This window comes from Piliocolobus tephrosceles, chromosome 4 (genome assembly GCF_002776525.5).
Source record: "Piliocolobus tephrosceles isolate RC106 chromosome 4, ASM277652v3, whole genome shotgun sequence".
NCBI lineage: Eukaryota > Metazoa > Chordata > Mammalia > Primates > Cercopithecidae > Piliocolobus > Piliocolobus tephrosceles.
Genome location: NC_045437.1, coordinates 140118500 through 140143529, shown reverse-complemented (window position 1 = coordinate 140143529; position 25030 = coordinate 140118500). Strand labels below are relative to the sequence as shown.

The window sequence follows — 25030 nt, the reverse complement described above, 5'->3', positions numbered from 1 at the left end:
AGATTTCCCATATGCCCTCTTCCCCTGTACACACACAACTTCCCCTATTATCAACATCCCCCAACAAAGTGGTACTATTTTTTTTTTTTTTTTTGAGATGGTATCTTGCTGTGTCGCTCAGGCTGGAATGCAGTGGCACAATTATGGCTACTGTAGTCTTGACCTCATGGGCCCGAGTGATCCTCCTGCCTCAGCCTCCTGAGTAGCTGGGTCTACAGGCACATTCTCTGACACCTGACTCATTTTTTTTTGTAGAGATGGGGATCTTGCTATATTGCCCAGGCTGGTCTTAAACTCCTAGCCTCAAGTGATCCTCCTGCCTCCACCTCCCAGGGTCAGGGGACTACAGGTGTGAGCCACTGTGCCCAACCCAGAGTGGTAAATTTGTTACAACAGATGACCCTGCATTGACACATCATTATCACCCAGAGTCCATAGTTTACTTTCAGGTTCAGCCCTGGTGGTATGCATTCTGTGGGTTTGGACAAATGTATAATGACATGTATCCACCATCGTCGTCTCATACACATAGTTTCACTGCCAAAAAAATTCTCTTTGCTCCGCTGATTCATACTCTCAACGCCCAACCTCTGGCAACTATGTGCATTTTTTAATGTGCATATTTTTTATGTCTGAAAAATGTCAGATTCCCACAGGGGTTCGTGGCTTCCACATTCCTGAGACTCTGAGCTGCATAATTCACACTCTGAAAGGTTGTTAATCTGATAGAGGGTCACTGACCACCGCACTCAGACCTGCGAGGAGTGGCTGGTGGCTGCTCTCCTCCGCTTCCGTGGGGTTGAGTGGCCAACGTGGGCGGGGCACCATCAGGGCATCCCCACCTCCTCTCCACTGTGCTTCTGTCCTGGCCCTAGGCCAAGGGGTGGGGCTGGGCTGCTGCCACAGGCTGCCCTTATCAGTGGTAAATGGGACACCTGGGTACTCTGAGTATAAACAGGACCAGTCACCCCAGCCTTCCTGCCTCTGCCCAGGACACCTGCTCCTTCTTGCCCTGCTCTCAGCTAGAATTGCAGGGAGTCCCTGGAAAGCGCCACACATGCTCTTATCTCCAAGCTGTGGTATGTGCCATTTCCTCTATCTACCCCTGCCCAACCCTTACTTCTTATTCTGGTCAGCTTAGGTATCCTTCCTCCAGGAAGCCTTCCCTGTCCCCTCCTTCCCCCTGCCAGAAGAGTTAAGGACCCCTGAGTTCTTCCGAATACCCCTCCCATCCCCGTCTGTCACACTTATCCCACTGCATTGCAGATGCCCATTTTCTTGGCTGCCTCTGGTTCCTCAGGGTACTGGCACTGAAATGTAGAATATCAGAGGTGAAGGAGACCCCAGAGATCACCTGTCTCAACCCCCTTCTAACATGCATGAAGCCCAGAGGGGGTCACACAGTGCATCATGGCAGAGCTGAGACCATACCTGTTGTCCTAATCACCTCCTCATTTCACAAACAAAAAACGGAAATAAAAATCACCCAGAGATAATCACTGTTAATGTTTCTTTTTCTTTTTTTGCATTTAGCACCAGTTTCTAGCCTATGCACAAAAATGTTTAACAAAATTGTGACCACACGTACAAACTGTTTTATAAATGTTTTTGACTTTGACAATATATGTAGTAATTATATTTCTATGTCAGTACATGTCCTTCTTCAACATATTGTAAATGGCTGCCTAGGATTTCATCGTGATGCTTGTATTATAATTTCCTTTTTTTTTTTAGATGGGGTCTCGCTCTGTCGCCCAGGCTGGAATGCAGTGATGTAATCTCGGCTCACTGCACCCTCCGCCTCCCAGGTTCAAGTGATTCCCCTGCCTCAGCCTCCTGAGTAGCTGGGACTATAGGTGTCTGTCACCATGCCCGACTAATTTTTGTATTTTTAGTAGAGATGAGGTTTCACCATTTGCCGAGGCTGGTCTTGAACTCCTGACCTCAAGTGATCCGCCTACCTCGGCCTCCCAAAATTCTGGGATTACAGGCATGAGCCACCACGCCCGACCCTTGTGTTATAATTCCTAAATACAATCTCCCATTGTTTGGGATTTGCTGTTATAAGCAGCACTAGGATTTGTGTTCTTGTGCAGACATCTTTACGCACTTGTGCAGTAATACCTCTAGGATAAATTCCTGGAAGTGCAGCTGTTGGGTCTGAGGCATGCTGTACCCATGCCGAGCACATCGTGTGGTCTTGGGGCTGGAAGGGATTTCAAAGATCTTTACCCCCTAGGCTGGGCTCAAGCCTTGAAGTACCCCCAGCCTCTTTAGCCCTGGCTCTTACACCTTCCATTTAGACCCGGGCAACTCTCCTGCTAGCTTTGAGCCGCTGTGACTGATAGAAAGTTGCTCCTTGGGGACCAGGTGTGGTAGCTCATGCCTATAATCCCAGCAGTTTGGTAGGCCAAGGCAGGCGAATCACCTGAGGTCAGGAGTTTGAGACCAGCCTGATCAACGTGGAGAAACCCCATCTCTACTAAAAATACAAAATTAGCTGAGCGAGATGGTGCATGCTTGTAATCCCAGCTACTCGGGAGGCTGTGGCAGGAGAATCACTTGAACCCAGGAGGTGGAGGTTGTGGCAAGCTGAGATCATACCATTGTCCAATCTGGGCAACAAGAGTGAACTCTGCCTAAAAAAAAAAAAAAGAAAAGAAAGTTGCTCCTTAGGTTGCTGGGAAATCTCACTTTTTGTGACTTCATTACTATTTAAGGGAGACTGGAAGGCTGTGTTTGGGGTTGCTGTTTGGGATGAGAGAATTGGGGCCTTTGTGTCGTGTATGTGGGTCTTCATTAACTCTTTCCAGTGAGATGAGTCCAGGAGGCATAGCCTGGGTGCGGGGGGTTCAGGCTGAGGGGGAGGCTGGAACCTAGAGTTTTGGCTGCCTGGGTGGACAGAAGGTCCAGGGCAGGGGAGGCCTCCTCTGCATCCTGTGGCAGTATAGCGGTCCTCAAGAAGGCTGGTCACCTGTTGTCCTGGGCTGTTGTGTGCACCTGTGGGTACGTACCCCAAGGATGAGAGACGCCTGGTTACATGAGGGGCAAATACGACAGCTGCCATGTTTCTTGTGTCAAGCTCCTAAGACACATTTGCTTAACACTCAGCTACAGCCATGAGCTGCGGGGGTGCTGGTATTACAGATGAGCTCACTGATGCTCGGATGGTGTAATGGTCACCTGGGGCCTTCTCACACAGATAAGTCACACATGCCCCACAGCCCGCTAATGAATCCCGGCGTGGCTTCGTTCTGAGCCTTCATTCCTCGGATGGAGACTCAGTCTTTCCATCTATCAGATGGGGCTGCTGGGCTCATTCAAAGAGAGCAACGGGTTAGGAAGGGAATGGAATATGGTGAGGATGTGGTATTCAGTCGTGATTTAGAATTCTACCTCTAGTTCCCCGGCTGTGCAAATGTTTATCATCTCTCCCCATCCTTCCTGCTCTTGGATTTTCCTTGGCCTAGTCTTGGACTCTGATAATGATCAAAAATAGCAACTCCCATATGTGGATACCATTTGCTAGGTACTGCTCTAAGTCATTTACAAACGTTGTTGGACTTAATCCTCCAACCCCTCGTGAGATGGGTTCATATTATTTATTGTCTGCCCCATTTTACAAGTGGGGAAACTGGGGCTCAGAGATATTAAAGAGCTTGCTGCAAATCATGCAACCTTGGTTCAGCAGCCATACTTGCACTTGGGCACTCTTAGGTCAGCTCCTGTGTGTCCACAGTTAGCTGAACCCTGAAGCCCACACTCTGACGTGACGCTCCTGTTCTCTCCACTCTCCACAGCCTTAGTCCCGTGGGCCTCACGGAGTGAGCGGCATGCGGCACCCCCAGGCCTGCCCAGTGTCCTCTGGCCTGCTGCCCTGCACCCCCAGAAGGCCCTGACGCCCTGGGGCACTTCTGCTCTGCACAGGACCACACGGGGGTTTGCCATGGTGACATAAAGGGGCGCGGAGGAAGGAAGGAGCGTGACCAGCCTGTGGACTGCGCCCCTGGCTGGGAGGAAGGACCGAGGGCCCAGATCCTCCACTCCCAGTGCCCCACAAGGGCCTTGCTTCCTAAGTCTCTGTGAATTTGTTGGTCAGTGGACGATTCTCGTGTCTCCTCCTGTGTGGGGCCTTGGGGTAGCCAGGGCAGGCCGGGCCTCCGGTGGCCAAGGTCTCGGAGGCCAGGATGCCTGCCCTGGCATGCCTCCGGAGGCTGTGTCGGCACGTGTCCCCGCAGGCTGTCCTTTTCCTGCTGTTCGTCTTCTGCCTGTTTAGTGTTTTCATCTCGGCCTACTACCTATATGGCTGGAAGCGAGGCCTGGAGCCCTCAGCGGATGCCCCCGAGCCTGACTGCGGGGACCCGCCGCCCGTGGCCCCCAGTCGCCTGCTGCCGCTCAAGCCTGTGCAGGCAGCCACCCCTTCCCGCACAGACCCGTTGGTGCTGGTCTTTGTGGAGAGCCTCTACTCGCAACTGGGCCAGGAGGTGGTGGCCATCCTGGAGTCCAGCCGCTTCAAATACCGCACAGAGATTGCGCCGGGCAAGGGTGACATGCCCACGCTCACTGACAAGGGCCGTGGCCGCTTCGCCCTCATCATCTATGAGAACATCCTCAAGTATGTCAACCTGGACGCCTGGAACCGGGAGCTGCTGGACAAGTACTGTGTGGCCTACGGCGTGGGCATCATTGGCTTCTTCAAGGTACACAAGAAGCAGGGTCCTTGAGCAGTTCAGAGTCCCCTCTCCAGACTCACAGCTCAGTGCCTGACTTCTCATCTGTGAAGTGGGTGTAATGGTAGCACCCGCCTCCCGGGGTTGTTGGGAGGGTTAAATGAGTGAGTATATGTAAAGCACGGGGAGCATGGTGGTGCCCACTGCCTGGCAAGTGCTTTGTAAGTATTAGGGGAGTGTGCCAGGGGGATCATCTGCTGTGCATGGGGTCCAGCACACAGCAGGTGCTTGTGTAAAGGAGGCCACAGGGATAAGTGTGAAGTCAGAGGGGCATGCTCTGCTAGGTGCCCCAAAACCTGTCAAGGCAATCTCCCCTAGGGAGGGCGTGTGCACCCATATTTCAGATGAGCAAACCAAGGCTCTGGGGGTTAAGTTACTTATGTAAGGTTATGAAGCCTGTAAGTGGGGAAGCCGAGATTTGAACCTAGACACGGATAGTTTGGGCTCTCTCTCCCATGCTCTTTCCTCTCGGTGGTGGTGGAGTATGGCGTTAATGTACCTCCTGACCCAGAGCCATTTTGCATGAGGAGAAAGAGAAGAATGAAATCCTGCTGGGCAGATGGGGAGCTGCTCTGGGCTTTATGGGGCTCCCAGAATGACCACTGGGATTGGGGTCCTTGTAGAAAGGGTGTCACAGAGAATCTGTCCTTGGGGTGGGGAGGTTGGGAATGGCGGGGGATCCAGAGGCTGTGGTCAGAGAAGTCTGACCTGCTAGATGAGAACAGACACTAGCTGGGACTCTAGTTGGATGCTTTGGAGGTGGCAGGGAATTTGTTCCTTCATTCAACAAATATTTACTGAGCACTCACAGTGTTTGTGGTCCTGTGCTAGCGGTGATCGAAGTAGTCAAAGTCCCTGCTGTCATGGAGCTGGCATTTCAGTGCTGTGGGAGTGGGTGGGTGACAGGCAGTGAGCAAATAAACACAGGATGGGGCAGGTGTGATCAGTACAAAAAGCAACAAAGCAGAGAAAGGACACAGAGGGCAGTGGGGGTGGGAGCTTGACATTATTTTGGGAAAGTCGTCTTTGATAAAGTGACCTGAAATAAGTGAAGGGAGGAGCCGTGTGGCTTTCTGTGCAAAGAGCCTTCCAGGAAGAAGGGACAGTAAGTGCACAAGTCCTAAGGCAGCCTCTTGCTTGGTGTGAGCCAGGAGAGGAGAAGCAGGAGAGGAGGAGTGGGAGATGGGTCAGAAGTGACCTGTGTCTGCTGCTGGGTGCCCGTTTGTGCCAGGCCTTCCTGGTGCGCTTGTGCACTGGGCCCTGTCTCCTGCAGGGTTTCTCATGGCATGTTCTTTCACACACTAGTACAGCAGGAAGCTCTGCCACTGAAAGGTATTGTGAGCCAAGAATTTGAAGGTCCTTAGAAGTCCTGCAGTAGAGCAACCAGTGAGATTTGTTCTCAACTGGCTTGATCACAAAACCCTTTCTTTTATAGAGTGCCCTCAGGGGAACGCTGGCCTGATTTATGGCTTTACAATGACATCAAGTCAGACTATCTTCATTGTCTGTTTTTCTCTTTTCTCTTGGACTCTGTACCCTTTCCTGCCATGAACTTCATTAAGTTCTATTCAGAGCCCCAGGCCTGAAAAGCATCAGGACTGCTGGCGTTTATTGAGTGCTCACTCAGTGCCATGCACCATCTACATGCGTCATGCAGATTCACACACTTCATACCAAGGCAGGTGGCTAGCAGCCTGATTTAAGATAGGAGGAAACTGAGGCAAAGAGGATAAGCAGTGTGTCCAGGCTTACGCCTCTGATGAGTATAGGTCTGGTATTTGAACTCAAGCAGTCTGGCCCCAGAGGCCTCTTAACCACGATGTGATGAGTCCAGGAGCATCACATGCCATTTATTCAGAAGAAGTGGCATCAGAGGTCACACCCAGTGCACAGAGCTCCCACTGTTTCTGGGGACCAGGCAGTGGGCTGTGGTCATTGGGCATAATTGGTACAATGGAGCTGGGTGCTGTCTGGCCCCAATTCCTTGCTCTGCAGAAGGTGAACAGGAGACCCAGGGAGGGGTGGGGACACATTCAGAGTCTCACTGTGGGGCCAGTGGTAATTCCAGGACTTGGTGCTCTTCCTACCCTGTTGCCTAGGACTAGACTATCATTGGTTTTGAGCAGAGGCTTGTGATTTTCTGCTCAAATGCATGCCCCCTGGTGGTCAAGGTACATCTTTCCACTCTTTCCGCAAGACCAGCTTCCCCGCTGTGTACTGAACTTGCCAAGTGGGGAGTGTTTGTGGGCTCCAGGGATCTGGAGACTCATTTTCCAGTTCCCACTGATGCTGGATTCCCAGGGCAGTGTGAGAGCAGGGACTTAAAAGTCCAGACAGGTTCAGATCTCTCTGTCACTTAGAAACAGAGTGACTCTGGGTAAAAATGCTCAACTCATCTGCAAAGCGGGGCCAATTACAGCTCCTGCCTCACTGGTCTGTGTTGAAAACAAGATGGTGGGTGGGGAGCACTGAGCCCATTGTCTGGTACCGGAGCCACTCAATACATGGGAGCTATCATGCTTTGTCATCTCCAGGTTCAGCATACAGCGGTGGTAGCGCTGTGTCTGTCTTGTGGTCCTGACCAATGTGTGCCCCTGTGAGATCTTGGAGGGTGGGAATAGGGTCACCCTCATCTGGATCCCTACTTCCTGGCACTGTCATGCTTCATCCTTGAAATTCCAGGTGACCTGGAGCTAAACACACCCTGGCAGGGGTCTGGCAAGGACTACCTGACCTCTTTCACTGGGCACTTATTGTGTCCCAGTCACTGAGCTCAGTGCTTTGCAGGCATTTCATGTCTAATTCTCACAGCTATTCTGTGAAGTAGGCACTTTGTTTTCAGATAAGGACCTGAGGTTCAAAAAGTTAAATGGTTTGTCCAGAATGACATAGCTACAGGTGAGTGTCTCTTGTCTGAAATACTGGGGACCAGAAGGGTCTCAGATTTTGGAATGCTTGCATTCTACTTACCAGTTGAGCATCCCTAATCTGAAAATCTGAAATCCAGAATGCTGCAGTAAGCATTTCCTTTGAGCATGACCTTTGGGGGTCACACTGGTGCTCAAAAAGTTTTGGATTTTGGAGCATTTTGGATTTTCAGATTAGGGATGCTCAACCTGTGGTAAGTCATAGAGCCAAGATCTGACAGTCAAGCTTGTTGTTTCTAACCCAGCCACAGGAGATAATATAAGAGCAAATGGACTGACAGGGAGCCTGAGGCTCAGCGAGGAGATGTGGGATTCCCAAGGTCCCCCAGGTAATGGTGAGATCTGTGCTTGGCCTCTACCTCGGCATTCCCGAATCAGGGCTCCTCCTCCCTCTGCCTGGTGGACCCCATTGGAAGATTTGGTGTCTCCAGAGTGGATACTCAGTGGTGAGGAGCAAGAGGGATTTCCAGTGCTGTGGGGTGAGGCCTGCAGTGAGGCCAGCCTGTCGGTGCTGAGGCCCTCCATTCCCTTCTTGGCTGGTTCATTTCATTGCCAACGGATAGGCCATCAGTGACTTGGCTTTCTGCCTTCCTGGATGGCTGGGCAGCTGACTGAGCCGCAAGCACCTGGCAGTCAGCTCAGGGTCGGGACTTTGAAATGGGATCCCTCAGCACCCGTGGTCCAGTGTGGCATCCCAGGCCTCAGCAGGCGACAGACAAGGCCTGAAATGTCTCAGGGACCTACCGCTTTTGTCCCCACGCAGCCCAAGTAGTTCCCATCCTTGGTCAGGGCTGTCTTAGGAGTCGTGAGCAGCCTGGAGCTGGGGAGGTAGCTGAGAATTGGGCTGTGCACTGGGCCTCAGCACCCGAGGCTGGCTCAAGACAGGGTGGGGAGGTACTCTTGATGTTTGGAGAATCACATGCAGGCTACTTAATGTGGTTTATGAGGCCAGGGCCCTGCAGAGCCTTTTTGGGAATTAGAGGAGATGAGTGAAAGGCACTCTTCTGGACAAGTGCAGCTCTGCAACGGGCACAGGCTCAGCCGAGACTTTACGCCGCCCCCACCACTGACCTGCATGCCCCTGTGAGTGCCCTCTGAGCAGCTCTCCTCGGGGCCCTACACGTGACCCCATCTGCCCCTCCAAACTCATTTTGCTTTGCCCTGCTCCACTCACTCTCCACGAAGCAGCCACATGGATCTTTTTAAAATGCAAATTGAAACCTGTCGCCGGGCGCGGTGGCTCAAGCCTGTAATCCTAGCACTTTGGGAGGCGGAGACGGGCGGATCACGAGGTCAGGAGATCGAAACCATCCTGGCTAACACAGTGAAACCCCGTCTCTACTAAAAAATACAAAAAACTAGCCGGACGAGGTGGCGAGCGCCTGTAGTCCCAGCTACTCGGGAGGCTGAGGCAGTAGAATGGCGTGAACCCGGGAGGCGGAGTTTGCAGTGAGCTGAGATCCGGCCACTGCACTCCAGTCTGGGCAACAGAGCGAGACTCTGCCTCAAAAAAAAAAAAAAAAAAAAAAAGAAACCTGTCGTCCTTTGATGGAGTCTTTGAGGGCTTCCTGCTGCTGCTTCAAGCCTCCAGCACCCTGCAGGTCTGGCTCCAGCTGACCTAACTGCCTCAGCTCCTCTTTTCCCTCTTGTTCACTCTGCTGCCTTCTTGCTATTCCTTCGTCACGTTAAGGCCTGTCCTACCTCAGGGCCTTTGCACTTGCTATTCTTGGCCTCTACCTTTCCCTTTGTTTGTGCTTATTTGTTCTTTAAATGTTAGCTCAAAAGTCCCTTTCTCCAGGAGACTTCCTGAGCCCACTAACTGTGCCCAGTGGTCTACTGTTCCACAAATATGAACCTCCTCTGTGTAGCATGTGCCACACTGAAGTTTTATATTTATTCCTGTGATTTTGGTGAATGTCTCTCTTCCCTCCTTGATTTTAAGTTTCATGAGAGCAGGGGCCAAGTCTTTGTTTTTCTCACTGTATCACTGGCACTTAAAACAGTGCCTGACACAGTGAATAGTTGCAGAATGAACAGATGAAACCTGTATTGAGCATCTGTCATATGCCAGGTACTGGAGAGCTGGCTGTTCCTCTTTTATTTCTTTTAAAAATCCAGTTTCTGCATTAAATTGTGTGTGTTCCTGCTGGGTATCAAGCTGGGCACCAGGGATCCAAAGGTGAAACATCATAGCCCTGAACTTAAGGGGTTGCAGGCTGGTGGGAGATAGAATGCTGAAAATATAATATTGCAGCTGAGGTGAGAAATGCTCCAGCTGAGGCTTTAACATGGTCTCAGGGAGGCCAGTGCAGAGAAGAGGATATATGCATTGGGTTTGAAGTATGAGCAGGAGTTTGTCAGGCCAAGAAGACAGAATGGAATTGGCACAGGAACAAGGACAAATTGTACCATATTCAGGAGCAGGTAGCTGAGAGGGTGAGGAAGGAACGGGCTGTGAGCCTAGGGAAGATGGGACTGGGGCACACTGACTTCAGACTTCCAGGGAGCTGGGCAGCCGCATGCCTTGAGAGAAGGGAGGCAGAGCCTTCACCACTGATGGCAATGACCAGGCAGGCACCATGGTGAGGGAGTGGCCTCTGGAGTGCTAGGAGCATGTGGGGCACCCCCAGCAGAAACCTCCTCTTTGAGCGTCTGCATTAGCATCCACGTAAGATGTCTCCTGAAGAAAAGGTTGCGTGGCCAGAGCCAGTTTGGAAATCCCAGGCAACCACACCTGGTGGTTAGGTGTGTGAGTGCTAGGGCTCGACCTCTTGGCAGTGATTCATAGCTCCTGCCAACCACTGTGCTACTGAGGGCAGCATGCCCCTCCAAGCCTCGGTTTCCACACCTGTGAAGTGGGATACGCAGGCTGATATGAGGACTGAATGAGCAGTTTCTGATCATGCCACAGGCCCTATTCTGAGCACTTTGCTGGTATTGATACTGATCATCCTCTACCATCCCTGGAGTTATTTTCTGTTCTTAGCCACATTTTACAGCAGAAACTGAGGCACAGAGAGGTGATATAACTTGCCCAAAGTCAGGCAGTCTAGCAGGATTCATGTTCTCAACTGCTAGATTTTCTTCTGTGTGGTTTAGCCTCTCTAGGCCCCATCTCCTATGTGTAAAATGGGTATGAGAGCAGTGTCTCCATCATGGGGTCATTGGAGGATTAACAGCATTCCTGTCTGCAAAGTGCACAGCACCAAGTGCCTGACTTTGGTAAGTGAGTCATGTGTGTTTGTGAGTATATTATTGTGCAGGGTGGAGCGCAGGGCCAGGGTGGTGAGCCCTCCATGAATGTTGGTGAATATTGATACCACTGTTATGGTCCACATGTGAGAGTCTGTGTCCTTTAGGGTTCTGGATGTGACAGTTCTATTCCCCCTCCTGCCCCCCATTGACTGCAGGCCAATGAGAACAGCCTGCTGAGCGCGCAGCTCAAGGGCTTCCCCCTGTTCCTGCACTCAAACCTGGGCCTGAAGGACTGCAGCATCAACCCCAAGTCCCCGCTGCTCTACGTGACGCGACCTAGTGAGGTGGAGAAGGGTGTGCTCCCCGGTGAGGACTGGACGGTGTTCCAGTCGAACCACTCCACCTATGAGCCGGTGCTGCTGGCCAAGACGCGCTCATCCGAATCCATTCCACACCTGGGTGCGGACGCCGGCCTGCACGCCGCACTGCACGCTACTGTGGTCCAGGACCTGGGCCTGCATGATGGCATCCAGCGTGTGCTGTTTGGCAACAACCTGAACTTCTGGCTGCACAAGCTCGTCTTCGTGGACGCCGTGGCCTTCCTCACAGGGAAGCGCCTCTCCCTGCCATTGGACCGCTACATCCTGGTGGACATTGATGACATCTTTGTGGGCAAGGAGGGCACACGCATGAAGGTGGAGGACGTGAAGGTATGACCGGGGATGCCAGCCTGGGCAAGGCAGGCAGGGCCTGGCAAGCTTCAGCCTTCAGGTGCCCCATCGTGGATGTGCCCCATCTGTATCTCCCCTGTGCTGAGAGTTACTTAAAAGACAGTCCCACCCTGCTTCCTATCCTGCCAGTTGGTTTTTATTAATTGTCTTATTAGAAGCAAGTATCATTTAAAACTTGATTGAAGCATTGGCCAGGCATGGTGACTCACACCTGTAATCCCAGCACTTTGGGAGCCTGAGGTGGGCGGATCACTTGAGGTCAGGAGTTTGAGACCAGCCTGGCCAACATGGCGAAACCCATCTCTACTAAAAATACAAAAAAAATTAGCCAGGTGTGGTGGCGTACGCCTGTCATCCTGGCTACTTAGGAGGCTGAGGCAGGAGAATTGCTTGAACCCGGGAGGTGGAGGTTGCAGTGAGCCGAGACTGTGCCACTGCACTCCAGCCTGGGTGACAGAGCGAGACTGTATCAAAAAAATTAAAAAAAAATAAACCTTTATTGTATTGGAGTACTGAATACAGAGGAATTTTGCATCTGGAGTGCGGAGTTTAAGTTTGTATGATATCTATGGAAGAAGACATCCAGACGAAGATGGGAGCTATACAGTGCTGTTTATCCGCCTTTAATATAAATATGATTTTTAACTCTTAAAAATGTTTATGTTAATGTCAGAGCGCCTACAAAACTCTTAAAATAAGGATGAGAGCTTGAATCATGCATGAGGCAGATTTTAACTGAGGTGTAAGTAGACAGTAGAATGCATGTGTTTAATTCAAAAAAGGTTTGCTGGCTGGGTGTGGTGGCTTGTGCTTATAATCCCAGCACTTTGAGAGGCCCAGGCAGGAGGATTGCTTGAGCCCAGGAGTTTGAGACTAGCTTGAGCAACATAGGGAGACCTTGTCTCTACAAAACATAAAACATTAGCTGGGTGTGGTGGTAGTAGTCCTGTAGCCCTAGCTATCTGGGAGGCTGAGGCAGGAGGATTGGTTGTGCTTGGGAGGTTGACACTGCAGTGAACCATGATTGTGTATGGCATTCCAGCCTGGGTCATAGAGCAAGACCCTGTCTCCAAAAAAAAAAAAAAAAAAAAGTGTTTACTAAGCAAAACTATGTAAAAGCACTTTGCAGGCCACAAGATTTTACACACATGTGAACTGTCATTGTGACAAAGAGCCTACAAATTAAGACCATTAAACAATCTTTAAAATACAGTTTTCATCTACTCACTATTTTACTTAAACTTATTTGCAAAGGAGATGGCATCCTAGTGTAAATAGGAAATCCGGATCAGTTGCCATAAATAGAGGGCAACCATAACAATAAATCCAGTGAAAACAAAACAGGGGGATTAATTTCTAGAGACATTCTGCTGTCTGCTGACAGCCTGTCCTCTCTTATAGGAGATTAGCAAGTGTTAGAAACATATTAACACCAAACCCAGGCTTGTCTTTGATGTTAGCAGGAGGCTTTAAAAAGAGACTTGTAAGAGGAATACTTTTCTGAGTAATTCCAAAATCTCTGGTAAGGGTTGGCCTTGGGGCCTGGAAGGAAGTTCCTGGTGGCATTCATCCCCCTGCCTTGGTCAGGAGTGAACTCTGCTTTTCCTTACACCTCTAGAGAAGAGCAGAATGGATGGCATTTGGGAGCAGGCACTGTCTGGGGAGTTAAGACCTAATTTGAGTCAAGTCCTAATTTGACCCTAATGGACTAGGTGACTTGGGCAGGTCCCCTCCCATGCCTGAGCCTCAGCAATAAAATGATGAGATGGGGTGAATGGGAGGTTTTCAGGCTGTTTCCTGGTACCCCAGGGGTCTTCCATAGGTGCCTGCATAGGGGGATGTTTCAGTGCCAGGTTCAGCCCTCCAGGCTCTGCCTCAGTGGCACCAGCAGTGCTGCTTTGGCCTGCTTTTATGCATTGTGTTTCCTCCTGAGATTCCATTCTCTTAAAGGCTCTCCTGTTTAAAGAACATTTTAGCCTTCCTGTCTTAAGTCTTCATGCAGTGCCACCACCTGCCTCTGGCAAGGTAGATTGCTTTGCGTTCTACTTGAGGTGTTCTTCCAGTGGCCCAAGCTCGTTTTCTCCTGCAGGAACCTGGGTTCTTGCTGCCTGTCCAGTGGGTTCTGGAGGGACTGTGGTCCAGGGTCAGGTTGAGCCTGAGGAGATCAGGCTCCTGGGCTCACTGTCTTCCTATAAGCCCTGAATAGCTCTCTCTCATTTATTTTCCCTATTCTAATTTTTTTTTTTTTTTTTTTTTGAGATAGAGTCTCACTCTGCCACCCAGGCTGGAGTGCAGTGTCGGGATCACAGCTCACTCAAGCGATGCTGAGCACAAGCAATCCTCCTACCTCAGCCTCCTGAGTAGCTCGGATTACAGGCACATGCCACCATACCCAGCTAGTTTTTTGTAGAGGGCAGGTTTCGCATGTTGCCCAGGCCGATCTGGAACTCCCAGAGTCAAGCGCTGCGCCCACCTAGGCCTCCCTAAGTGCTGGGTTTATAAGCATGAGCTGTCGCACCTGGCTCTATTTTTCCTATTTTTAAAGTGAGAGGAATGATAGCAGTCTGAAGCCATTTCTATAGAACAATAGAAATAGAAAAATAGAATACAAATCAAAAATACAAATAGAGGCACCGTCTTTCATGCACTCAGCTCAGTTCAGATTGCAAAGTGCTTCTCCAGCCATAATCCTACTTGCCTTAAACATTTTTGTGAGTCAGAAAGGGCAGAGTTTTTTGTTGTTGTTGTTGTTTTTGTTTTTTTCTTTAATCCCAAGCACAGCCTACAACAGAGCCCTTCTTTCAGAGACATGAATGTCGCCTCATTAGCTTGTACAGTACTGGCTGTCCAGCACAATTTAAATAATACCAATAGCAGCTCCTATTCAGGGTTTGGTGAGTCCCTCTGCTTAGCCCTTTCTGGGCGTTGCTTCATTGGGTCCTTATAGCAGCCCTGTGAGGTGGGTATTGTTCTGAGTCCCATTTTACAGAGGTAGGCACTGAGGCTCAGGGAGCTGAGGTAACTTGCCTAAGGCCACACAGCTGGAGCATGCATGTCCACCAGGCAGTGCACGGCCCTGGCAAGATGCTGGTGGTGACTGCATTGCCTGGGGAGGGCCAGGACTTTTAGTTTGTAAAATGCTCTGATAGCTGGCTCTTACAGGTTTCTTTTTTCTTTTCCTTTTCTTTCTTTTTTTTTTTTTTTTGAAGCAGAGTTTCGCTCTTGTTGCCCAGACTGGAGTGCAGTGGCGCGATCTTCACTCACTGCAACCTCTGCCTCCTGGGTTCAAGCAATTCTTCTGCCTCAGCCTCCCGAGTAGCTGGGATTACAGGTGCCTGCCACCACACCTGGCTAATTTTGTATTTTTAGTAGAGACGGTGTTTCACCATGTTGGTCAGGCTGGTTTTGAACTCCTGACCTCAGGTGATCTGCCTGCCTCGGCCTCCCAGAGCACTAGGATTATAGGCATGAGCCACCATGCCCAGCAGCTCTTACAGGTTTCTGAGCCGCTTTGTGGCTCATGCGTCCTAACCCCAGAGTACACCTGTATGTTTGTTTCGTAAGTGTCAGTGTCCCTTCATTGACTTGCAAAGTACTGGGTACGTGGCACATGGGAGGACTGCATTGCTGGGTGCACAGTGTCCCATCCTTGGAAAGGTCATGGCCCTTTTAATATCAGCTTTGCATTCCATCAGCAAGGAGAAATCCTCCACATTTGATAGATGAAGACACAGGCTCACAGCGGCGGTGACCACAGACATAGCATTGGCCACCATTTTTCGTCACTTACCAGATGTCAGGCAGTTTTACGTACAATATCTTTTTTATAATTGTTTAATCGTTTTAGAGCAGGGTCTTATAGTTGGACCCATGTTGGATTCTAACTCCTGGGCTCAAGCGATCCTCCTACCTTAGCCTCCTGAATAGCTGGGATACATGTGGTTATCTTACTTGATTCTTCCAAGAACCTTATGAGGGAGATATTATCATCCCTGTTTTATATTTGACGAAACCGAGACCTAGAGGAGTGTGAAACCTTTTCAAGGACACATAGCAGAGCTGGGTGGGAGTCTAGGTTTTCCCTTGTCAGAGGCCTGGGGGAAGGCAGCGTAGGGCTGGCTTCAAGGGTATGTGTGATCTGTGCAGCCACACAGAGCCCCATGCTCAGAGGGAGCCCATTACGTGGTTTAATGCCTGCTGTTGCCTTCTTGACATTCTTTTTTTTTGTTGAGGCGGAATCTCGCTCTGTCACCCAGGCTAGAGTGCAGTAGTATGATCTTGGCTCATTGCAACGTCCACCTCCCGGGTTCAAGTGATTCTCCTGCCTCAGCTTCCCAAATAGCTGCGATTACAGGCTCGTGCCACCATGCCCGGCTAATTTTTGTATTTCTAGTAGAGACTGGGTTTCACCATGTTGGCGAGGCTGGTCTTGAATTCCTGACCTCAAGTGATCCACCCGCCTTGGCCTCCCAAACTGCTGGAATTACAGGCATGAGCCACCACGCCGTCCTTGACATTCTTTATAATTTTTGAACAAGGGGCTTCCACATTTTTTCACTGCCTTCAGTGGGAGGAGCAGGGAGCTCCTGGCTTTCCCTCACTCCTTCCTTTTTCCCCTGCCTGTCCTAGGCCCTGTTTGACACACAGAACGAACTACGCGCACACATCCCGAACTTCACCTTCAACCTGGGCTACTCAGGGAAATTCTTCCACACAGGTAAGTGGACCTGCCCCTGCCCTCACTAGCAACTACCGGGATCCTTAGCACCCAAACCCTCAAAGCATCCATCCACGAGAGCAGCAGGTGGGCTTACTGGCCCACATTAGGGGCAGATGTGACCTCTTTGCCCCCCCTGGAGCCAACAGCCTACAAGAGCAGTCACAACCCAGGCAGAGGCCATCTGGGGACAACAGCAGCAGCAGCAACAGCAGCTGCTTGTCCCTCCCTGGCCTTTTGGGCTGTGCTGGCCTGGGTGGGGCATCTTCTCCCTCTTACCTCTCCCTCCTGTCTTTCAAAATTGTGTATATTATCTGCTTATGAAAGAAGCTGGTTGAATTTTAAGAACATTACAGAAACATGTAGCATAGAAAGTGAAGATGCCCTGTAATTGTACCCACCTTAGATGACCAGTGTCCTGGGTTTATTTTAGAGTCCTAAGGGTTGAGGGTGAGGGCTCTAGGTTGCTTGGTGCACACTTTCCTTCCTCTTTGGGGCTCTCTCACTTACTGTTCTCTCCTCATCTGCTGTCCTTCAGGGACTGGGCGGGAAGGAACAGCCCCTGAGCTGGTCATCTGCAGTGACCGTTTCCTCTAGCTGCCTTCTGCCCAGGCCTCAGTGAGACAGCCTCTCTTGAATTCTAGGAAAACCATTTTAGTCAGTAATTCAGCAGATGGAGGGGTATATGCAACATAGCCCCAAAGCCAAATAGGAGTGATCCTGGGTGGTCTGCATTTTTTATATTCTTTTTAAAATTTTTTATTTATTTTTGGCCAGGCATGGTGGCTTAGCCTGTAATCCGAGCACTTTGGGAGGCTGAGGTGGGCATATTATTTGAGGTCAGGAGTTCAAGACTACCCTGGTCAACATGGCGAAACCCCATCTCTACTAAAAATACGAAAATTAGCTAGGCGTGGTGGCATGCATCTGTGGTACCAGCTACTTGGGAGGCTAAAGCAGGAGGATTGCTTGATCCCAGGAATGCAAGGCTGCATTGAGCTGTGATTGCACCACTGTACTCCTGCCTGGGTGACAGAGTAAGACTCTGTCTGAAAAAAAAAAAGAAATTATTTATTTTTAGAGACAGGACCTCCCTCTGTCACCCAGGCAGTACAGTGGTGCAATCATAGCTCACTGCGGCCTTGAACTCCTGGGATCAAGCAGTCCTCCTGTCTTAGCCTCCCGAGTAGATGGTATTATAGGTGCATGCCACTATGCCTAGCTATTAATATTTTAAAAATTTTTGTAGAGATGGGGCATCGCACTATGTTGCCTAGGCTGGTCTCAAACTCCTAGGCTCAAACGATCCTCACACCTTGGCCTTCCAAAGTGCTGGAGTTACAAGTGTGAGCCACTGCACCTGGTTGTTTTTTATGTTCATAACCCTTAGCGTATCAGAGGTGGTTGTAGTAATACATCTGAGACAGACATCTCAGGGTCAAACATCCTGGATATATACAAAGAGCTTCCATAGATCATTAGATAAAAGACAAGTGACCTGATTTGGATCTTTGGAATAGAATCAGAGCAGGTATGTCAGAGGTAGAAGAAACCCTTGAGGTTATTGACTCCAGACCCCAAATTGTGCAGATGGGCCCAAGGATCTAGAGAGGAGGTAGTTTTGGCCAAGGTCCCCCATTGAGTCAAGGGCACACTTTAGACTAGAACTCAGGGCTCTGGGCTGGGGCTCTGTTTGCTTCTGTGCTGTAGCCCAGATAACTCTTCCAGGCAGCCCCTGAGTGGACTGTGGCCATGTGCTCCCATCCCCAGGCACAGGCCCAGGTTAGAGGGCCTCATGGCCCAGTGGGCGGGGCTGAGCTGCCTGTGCTGCTGCAGGTACCGATGCTGAGGACGCTGGGGATGATCTGCTGCTGTCGTATGTCAAGGAGTTCTGGTGGTTCCCTCACATGTGGAGCCACATGCAGCCCCACCTTTTCCACAACCAGTCCGTATTGGCCGAGCAGATGGCCTTGAACAAGAAGTTCGCTGTCGTGAGTAAGATTCCCTACAGGGCAGAGCGGGGCGGGTTAAGGGCTGGGCTGGAGGTCCAGATTGCTGGCCTCTTGCTGCTTTTGCAGTCTGCTGTGATGGATTTTTACTAACACCTCTGGGCCAGGGCCCAGGGAGAGCTGCCTTTATAACCACTATCTCCTTGAAGCCTCAGGAGAATAACCCCTTCACAGACAAGAAACCAAGACTCAGGGAGGTCACTTCAGCTACTAAGAGGTCCAGATGGGACTTAAACTCAGGCCGTTTGTTTCCTGCGCCCAAGCTCTTATTAGAATGGGAGGCTCTGGAAAGCTGGAAGAGGTGCTCAATGAGGAGGGAACGAGCCCTGGGTGCTAGGTAGAATGAAGAGAAGGCAGGAAAGGCCCTCATCCTTGTCACTTACTACAGGGTACTTGAGTCCTTTGTGCTAGAGGTGTGTGCACCAGACCGAGAGTCAGGAGACCTGGGTTCTAATCCCAGTTCTGCCAGTTGCCCACACTGAGGTTCTGGGCACATTCCTTGCCCTCCCAGGCCTCAGCTTCTCCATCTATACCATGAAGGCTCAGACCAGCGGCCCTGCTGACCTAGCCTCTGATTTCTCTCTCCCATTCTACAAAGGGGGAATAAGGCCCAAAGGGGAAGGACCCCTATGTTCATCCTGGCCTGGTCATCCTCTCCCTAGGAGCATGGCATTCCCACAGACATGGGGTATGCAGTGGCGCCCCACCACTCGGGCGTGTACCCCGTGCACGTGCAGCTGTATGAGGCTTGGAAGCAGGTGTGGAGCATCCGCGTGACCAGCACAGAGGAGTACCCCCATCTGAAGCCAGCCCGCTACCGCCGTGGCTTCATCCACAATGGCATCATGGTGAGTGGGCCCCTGGAAGTCCAGGAGGTGGCAGAATGGAGAGCACAGTCTGTCGGGTGTATGCACACGCTGTCCTGGGAAGCACGGCTCTGGTTTGCTGGCTCAGGGGTTGCAGATCAGCTTCTGCTGCCTCCTGTAGCACCCGAGGCTCTCTGTCCCAGGGAAGTTGGGCTGCCACTCTGGCCCCTTTCATGAGCTCTTTCTTAGCTTTTGTGACAGAGGATCAAGGAATAGTGAGCATTCTCGAAAGAGGTTTCTGATGAGGACATGGGACAGGGCTCTGTTACAGTCTTTTTGCTGTTTAAAAATTTTTTTCTTGACTGGGCGTGGCAGCTCACACCTGTAATCCTAGCACTTTGGGAGGCTAAGGCAGGCAGATTGCTTGAGCCCAGGAGTTTCACATCAGCCTGGGCAACATAGTGAAACCCCATCTCTACTAAAAAAAATACTAAAAACAAATATACCTGGTGATTAGCCAGGTATGGTGGTGCATGCCTGTAGTCCCAGCTACTTGCAGGGCTCAGGCAGGAGGATCACTTGAACCTGGGAGATCGAGGCTGCAGTGAGCCAAGATTGTGCCACTGCACTCCAGCCTAGGTGACAAAGTGAGACTGTCGCAAAAAAAAAAAAAAAAAATCCTCCCCCTAGGGCTTCTACCATGCATCTATCCCTTTTTTTTTGTTCTTTCTTTTTTCTTTTTCTTTTTTTTTTTTTTTTGAGACAGAGTTTTGCTCTTGTTGTCCAGGCTGGAGTGCAATGATATGATCTCAGCTCACCGCAACCTCCACCTCCTGGGTTCAAGCAATTCTCCTGCTTCAGCCTCCCGAGTAGCTGGGATGACAGGCATGCACCACCACACCTGGCTAATTTTGTATTTTTAGTTGAGACAGGGTTTCTCCATGTTGGTCAGGCTGGTCTCGAACTCCTGACCTCAGGGGATCCACCCATCTTGGCCTCCCAAAGTTCTGGGAATTACAGCCATGAGCCACTGTGCCCAGCCTTGCATCTATCCCTTTACTTGGCACTGGGGACACAGAAATGCACAAAACGGAGGAAAGTTCCTGCCCTTGTAGACCTGACATTCTAGTGGCAGGAGACAGACCATATGCTCATGCGTGTGTAAAGTATACAGTGGTCAGATGGTGATGAGTGCCATGGACAAAGTTAAGCAGGGAATGGAAGGAAGGAATGCTGGCAAGAGGAGAAGCTGGTTTAAATAAGGTGGCTAGGTGGGCCTTCCTGGAATAAGCCACGCTGCCTCATGAGGAAGAACACTGTGAGAACAGCAAGTGCAAAGGCCCTGAAGCAGGCTGTGCTGACTGTGTTTGAGGGCCAAATAGGAGGCCAGGATGACTGCAGGGGAGTGAGGGATGGTGGTAGATGAGGTCAGGGGTGGGTGACGGACCAGATCGATAGGGCTATGTAAGGCCAGCCATTGGATGGCCATGGACTTTTAGGCTGAGATGGGAAGGTTTTGAATGGAGCATGATCTGACTCATCTTTGAAAGGGATTTCTATCATTCTGGCTGTTGTGTGGAGCAGAGACTGTAGGGGACAAAAGTGGCAGCAGGGAGACCAGTTAGGAGGCACTGCGGTCTTCCAGACCAGAGCGGGCAGCAGCTTGGACCAGGGCCCGGTGTTGGGACTTGGCCATACTCTGGCCTTAGAATAGTTAGGCCCGTGGTTAGATGAGTTGGATGTAGGGTGTGGGAGGAAGAGAGGACTCCAAGATGACTGCAGGGTTTTTAGCCTGAGGTGCTGAAGGATGAGTTGTCATCAGTTGAGCTGGGGCAGCAGTGGGTAGGCAAGGTTTGTGCATTTGTCCATCAATCCATCCATCCATCCATGCATCCACCCACTGACCTCAGCACCAGGCCTTTGTGCTAAACTCTAGGCACTCCTTCAGGTCCTCAACCCTGAACTTCAGGGATGAGGTGGTGACAAGGCAGGCACATTCCCTGCTCCCTTGGAGCTCACAGTTTCGTGAGGGGAGACAGATGACATATGGCTAACCCAGTGTATGACAACGAGTGTTACCAAGTGAGGTTCTAATATTGCAAGGGGGCTTGCAGAGTGTGTCCGGGAGAGCTGCTTCAGAGAGGGCCAGGCAAGGACCGTGGCTGTAGCAGTCCAAGTTTCCAGAAGCATTCCCACTCTGTTGCTTTGAGGTCTGCTCATTTTGTGCAGAGAATAGCAGTGAAGTTTGTAAAATGGCAAGGGCCTGTAGTTCACTGGGGGGAACGCTGTGCTGTAGGCTGCACCCAAGGGTCGGGGCTGTGCAGCCACATGGAGACTGCCTTTCTGAGGAGCAGCTAGGCCTTCTTCTGAGGAAAAGTCCTCCCACCACCATCATGCCAGAAGGCACGATGAGGAGGAGCAGCTAGGCCTTCTTCTGAGGAAAAGTCCTCCCACCACCATCATGCCAGAAGGCACCATAGCTCCTCTCCCCCACCCCCTCCTCAGGTTCTCCCGCGGCAGACCTGTGGCCTCTTCACACACACCATCTTCTACAACGAGTACCCTGGCGGCTCCAGTGAGCTGGACAAGATCATCAATGGGGGCGAGCTCTTCCTCACCGTGCTCCTCAATCCTGTGAGTGCCCCACAGCCTATGACTGCTGGTGAGAAGGGGCTGCCGCACAGCCCACCTGCAGCTGGCGCAGTCTTCCTGGAGCCAGGAAAGGGCGGAGAGGCATGAGTGAATGCCTGGCAGTTGGGAGATCCACTCACCAGTGCTGGCCCTGCCCTGCCTCGGCTGTGTGACCTTGGCTAAAGAATCCGAGCATGCTTTTTTTTTCCTTTCCTAATCATGTACTTTAATACAAAAGTGTTGGCATTTTTATGCATGTTCCCTTTCAGTCTTTGCTCATGTGTGTATACACACATACACACACACATACACAGATACACGCACATATATAAATGGCATTTGAGTTTTCTAGGTCTCGCTTTCCTTATTTGCAAAATGCAAACAATTACCTCTACTTTAATAATATGAAATAAACTTCAAGTGGTGGTTGTTATTCAGCTCTGTGGGCTGAGTACTCTTCATCTTCCATGCACCCCACCCCTAACATTTACAAAACAAAACCCAAATAGCTCCCACATTTGGGTCTGCTTTCCGTTTCAGGATTGTAATATTTGGGGTCAGTCAAGCCTGGTTCGTCTGTTGCCTCATCTAAGTACTCGCAGCAAGTTTGTTGATAGCCCCAGCGTAACTTCCGCTGGTCATCAGGGGCCTTGCAAGCTGAGGCAGGGTCAGAAGGATCAGAGTTGGCGGTGAGGGTGGCTCAGACACTGACGGGCCCTGCCTCTCTCCTCCCCTCCCCTGGAGCAGATCAGCATCTTCATGACGCACCTGTCCAACTATGGGAATGACCGCCTGGGCCTGTACACCTTCAAGCACCTGGTGCGCTTCCTGCACTCCTGGACCAACCTCCGGCTGCAGACGCTGCCCCCTGTGCAGTTGGCCCAGAAGTACTTCCAGATCTTCTCTGAGGAGAAGGACCCACTCTGGCAGGTGGGGGGCTGGGCAGCCTGGGCACCTTGCTGCAGGGATGGAATGCCACCACGCACAGGCATATACTCCAGATATGGACTCAAGGCTCAGCCATCATGCCCTCACACTCTCGCTCAAATGTAAACTCAGGTCCCCATCTACTCACCAGTATGAGTGCATTCACTCCTGTGCCCACATGCATGTTCATACATGTACATACCTCCCCATGCAGACCTACATGCATGCAGTCATACATAGCCTTGGAAAAAACAGTGTTAAAAAAAAAAACCAGTGGGCTGGGCGCAGTGGCTCATGCCTGTAATCCCATTACTTTGGGAGGCTAAGGTGGGCGGATTGCTTGAACCCAGGAGTTCAAGATCAGCCTGGGCAATATGGTGAAACCATGTCTCTACAAAAAATACAAAAATTAACCGGGCATGATGGTGCGTGTCTGTAGTCCCAGCTACTTGGGAGGCAGAGGTGGGAGGATCAGTTGAGCCTAGAAGTTGAGGCTGCAGTGAGCTGTGATCATATCACTGCACTCCAGCCTGGGCAACAGAGTGAGACCCTGTTTCAAAAACCAAAAACAACTCCAAGTAAACACAGTGCAGACAAAGTATAGAAAGTGACTGCCCTGTCTTGGTCAGACTCTTAGATAATCTCTTGTATCTCTTCTAACTCCAGCAGGCTCTGAGTGGGAAAAGGGACTGATGGGAGGGTTTAGGGGCCAGTTTTGGGGAAAATCTGCTCCTATGGGCTGTTAAAAAGTGGAAGCAGAAGCTGGAATTGGTGACAGTCTCATAGTTCAGACCAGGAGTCCACAAACAATGACTCATGGGCCAAATCCAGCCTGAGACCTGTTTTTGTAAAGAAAGTTTTATTGGCAGACAGCCACGCTCATTCTTGTATGTACTGTCTATAGCTGCTTTCATGCTATGACGGCAGAGTCGAGTAGTTGCAATGGAAACTTCCATACCCCAAACCTAAAATATTTACTAAACACTTACCAAAGATTTACTAAACTTTATAGGAAACGTTTATTGACCCCCCGGTTCAGACCCAGCTTGTCCAGTTAAATTCAACAAGTGCTTGTGAGTTCCTGTTACGTGCTAAGGGGCATTTAGCCAGGCTCTTGGGGGTACGTGAAACTGACCAGAAGTGGAGCCTGCCTGGCAGTGGCTCAGTGTCTGGGAGTGGGGATGTGACAAGGACACATGTAACATGTAGGTATTATGCCTGTTGGGCTGTAAGGGCCATATATCCATGCGCAGTGAGAGTCCGCTGACTGGGTTCTGGGGCGCCCCACACGTCCCTTCCACTGTTGTTTTAGGACCCCTGCGAGGACAAACGTCACAAAGACATCTGGTCCAAGGAGAAGACGTGTGACCGCTTCCCAAAGCTCCTCATCATTGGCCCCCAGAAAACAGGCAGGTCTCTCTGCTCTTGACCCAGCTTCCCCAACTGCCTGCTGTCTGAGCCACAGAATTCTGAGGACTGCCTCGCCCTGGCCCCACTCCTGGATAATTTCCTCCCTCTTTCCCAGGAAGTAAGAGTGAAGTTGGGGTGAACACAAATTGCCTGTCAGTATGGAGGGGAAAGAGGTGGAGGAGGGGCCTGGAGTTCTCCTATTTATCCCGAACCATAGCCTCAGGGAGCTCTCTCTGCATCATCCTGGGAAGTCTCTAAGTCTAGTCAGAGAAGCCCAGATCAGTTGCTCTGCAAATTTGAGTAGTGCCAAACAAAACTGGTACAAAGAGGACTGTGATCAATTAACCATGTCTGCCAGAGGTGCAGTAGGGAGAAGCAGTGATATGATGGCTAAGCATTTGTCATTCATACAACCCTGCAAGGCACAAATAGGCACTCCCATTTTATGGACAGAAACTCAAGGTTCAGAGAAGTCAAGTGACTTCCCTTAACACATTCAGTTAGGTAATAATGGCAATTCCAGGTCCTGAACTCTAGTCTCTGTGACTCTGAAACATATACTCTTAATCGCCAAACTCTATAGCTTCCTTCTCTTCTGGATTCTCCCATTATAGCATGTAAACTATATATTCATAACACAGAAAGTGAATGAACTCGCGGAGGAGGAGGTAGGGCAGGGTGCATGAGTGAGGAGAGGGTATTGGGAAGAGGAGACATGGAAACAAGATTTCTTAGTTCTTTAAGAATTTCACATTAACAGAACTGGAGGGTCACAAACTCCCTTTTCCCTGAGCTCCTACCAAGTGCCAGAGAACAGAGGCCCAGAGCTGGAAAGGACCAGTTCTTCTGGGATGCTGAGGGGACAGCAGTCAGTTAAACATGGCTACCAGAGTGCAGTGGTGAGGAGGATTCTGAGGCCAAGTCCTTGTTTAGTGAAGAATGCTGTG

General features: G+C 50.6%; 1 protein-coding gene across 10 annotated transcripts in view; it reads left to right on the top strand.

The window, feature by feature from the left end:
- Positions 1-25030, top strand: part of NDST1 (N-deacetylase and N-sulfotransferase 1) — a 72795-nt gene that overhangs the window by 32126 nt on the left and 15639 nt on the right. For 9 of the 10 annotated variants that reach the window (XM_023226940.3, XM_023226933.3, XM_023226937.3 and 6 more), the window contains 8 exons: positions 3801-4700; positions 11068-11562; positions 16213-16300; positions 18137-18291; positions 18972-19157; positions 21621-21749; positions 22494-22676; positions 23986-24082. In XM_023226940.3, the coding sequence (XP_023082708.1) occupies positions 4188-4700; positions 11068-11562; positions 16213-16300; positions 18137-18291; positions 18972-19157; positions 21621-21749; positions 22494-22676; positions 23986-24082 (1846 nt within the window). In that variant the 5' untranslated portion in view covers positions 3801-4187. Of the gene's footprint in view, positions 1-3800; positions 4701-9193; positions 10880-11067; positions 11563-16212; positions 16301-18136; positions 18292-18971; positions 19158-21620; positions 21750-22493; positions 22677-23985; positions 24083-25030 lie in introns of those variants that run through there. The other variant, XM_023226941.2, reaches the window with a different exon arrangement.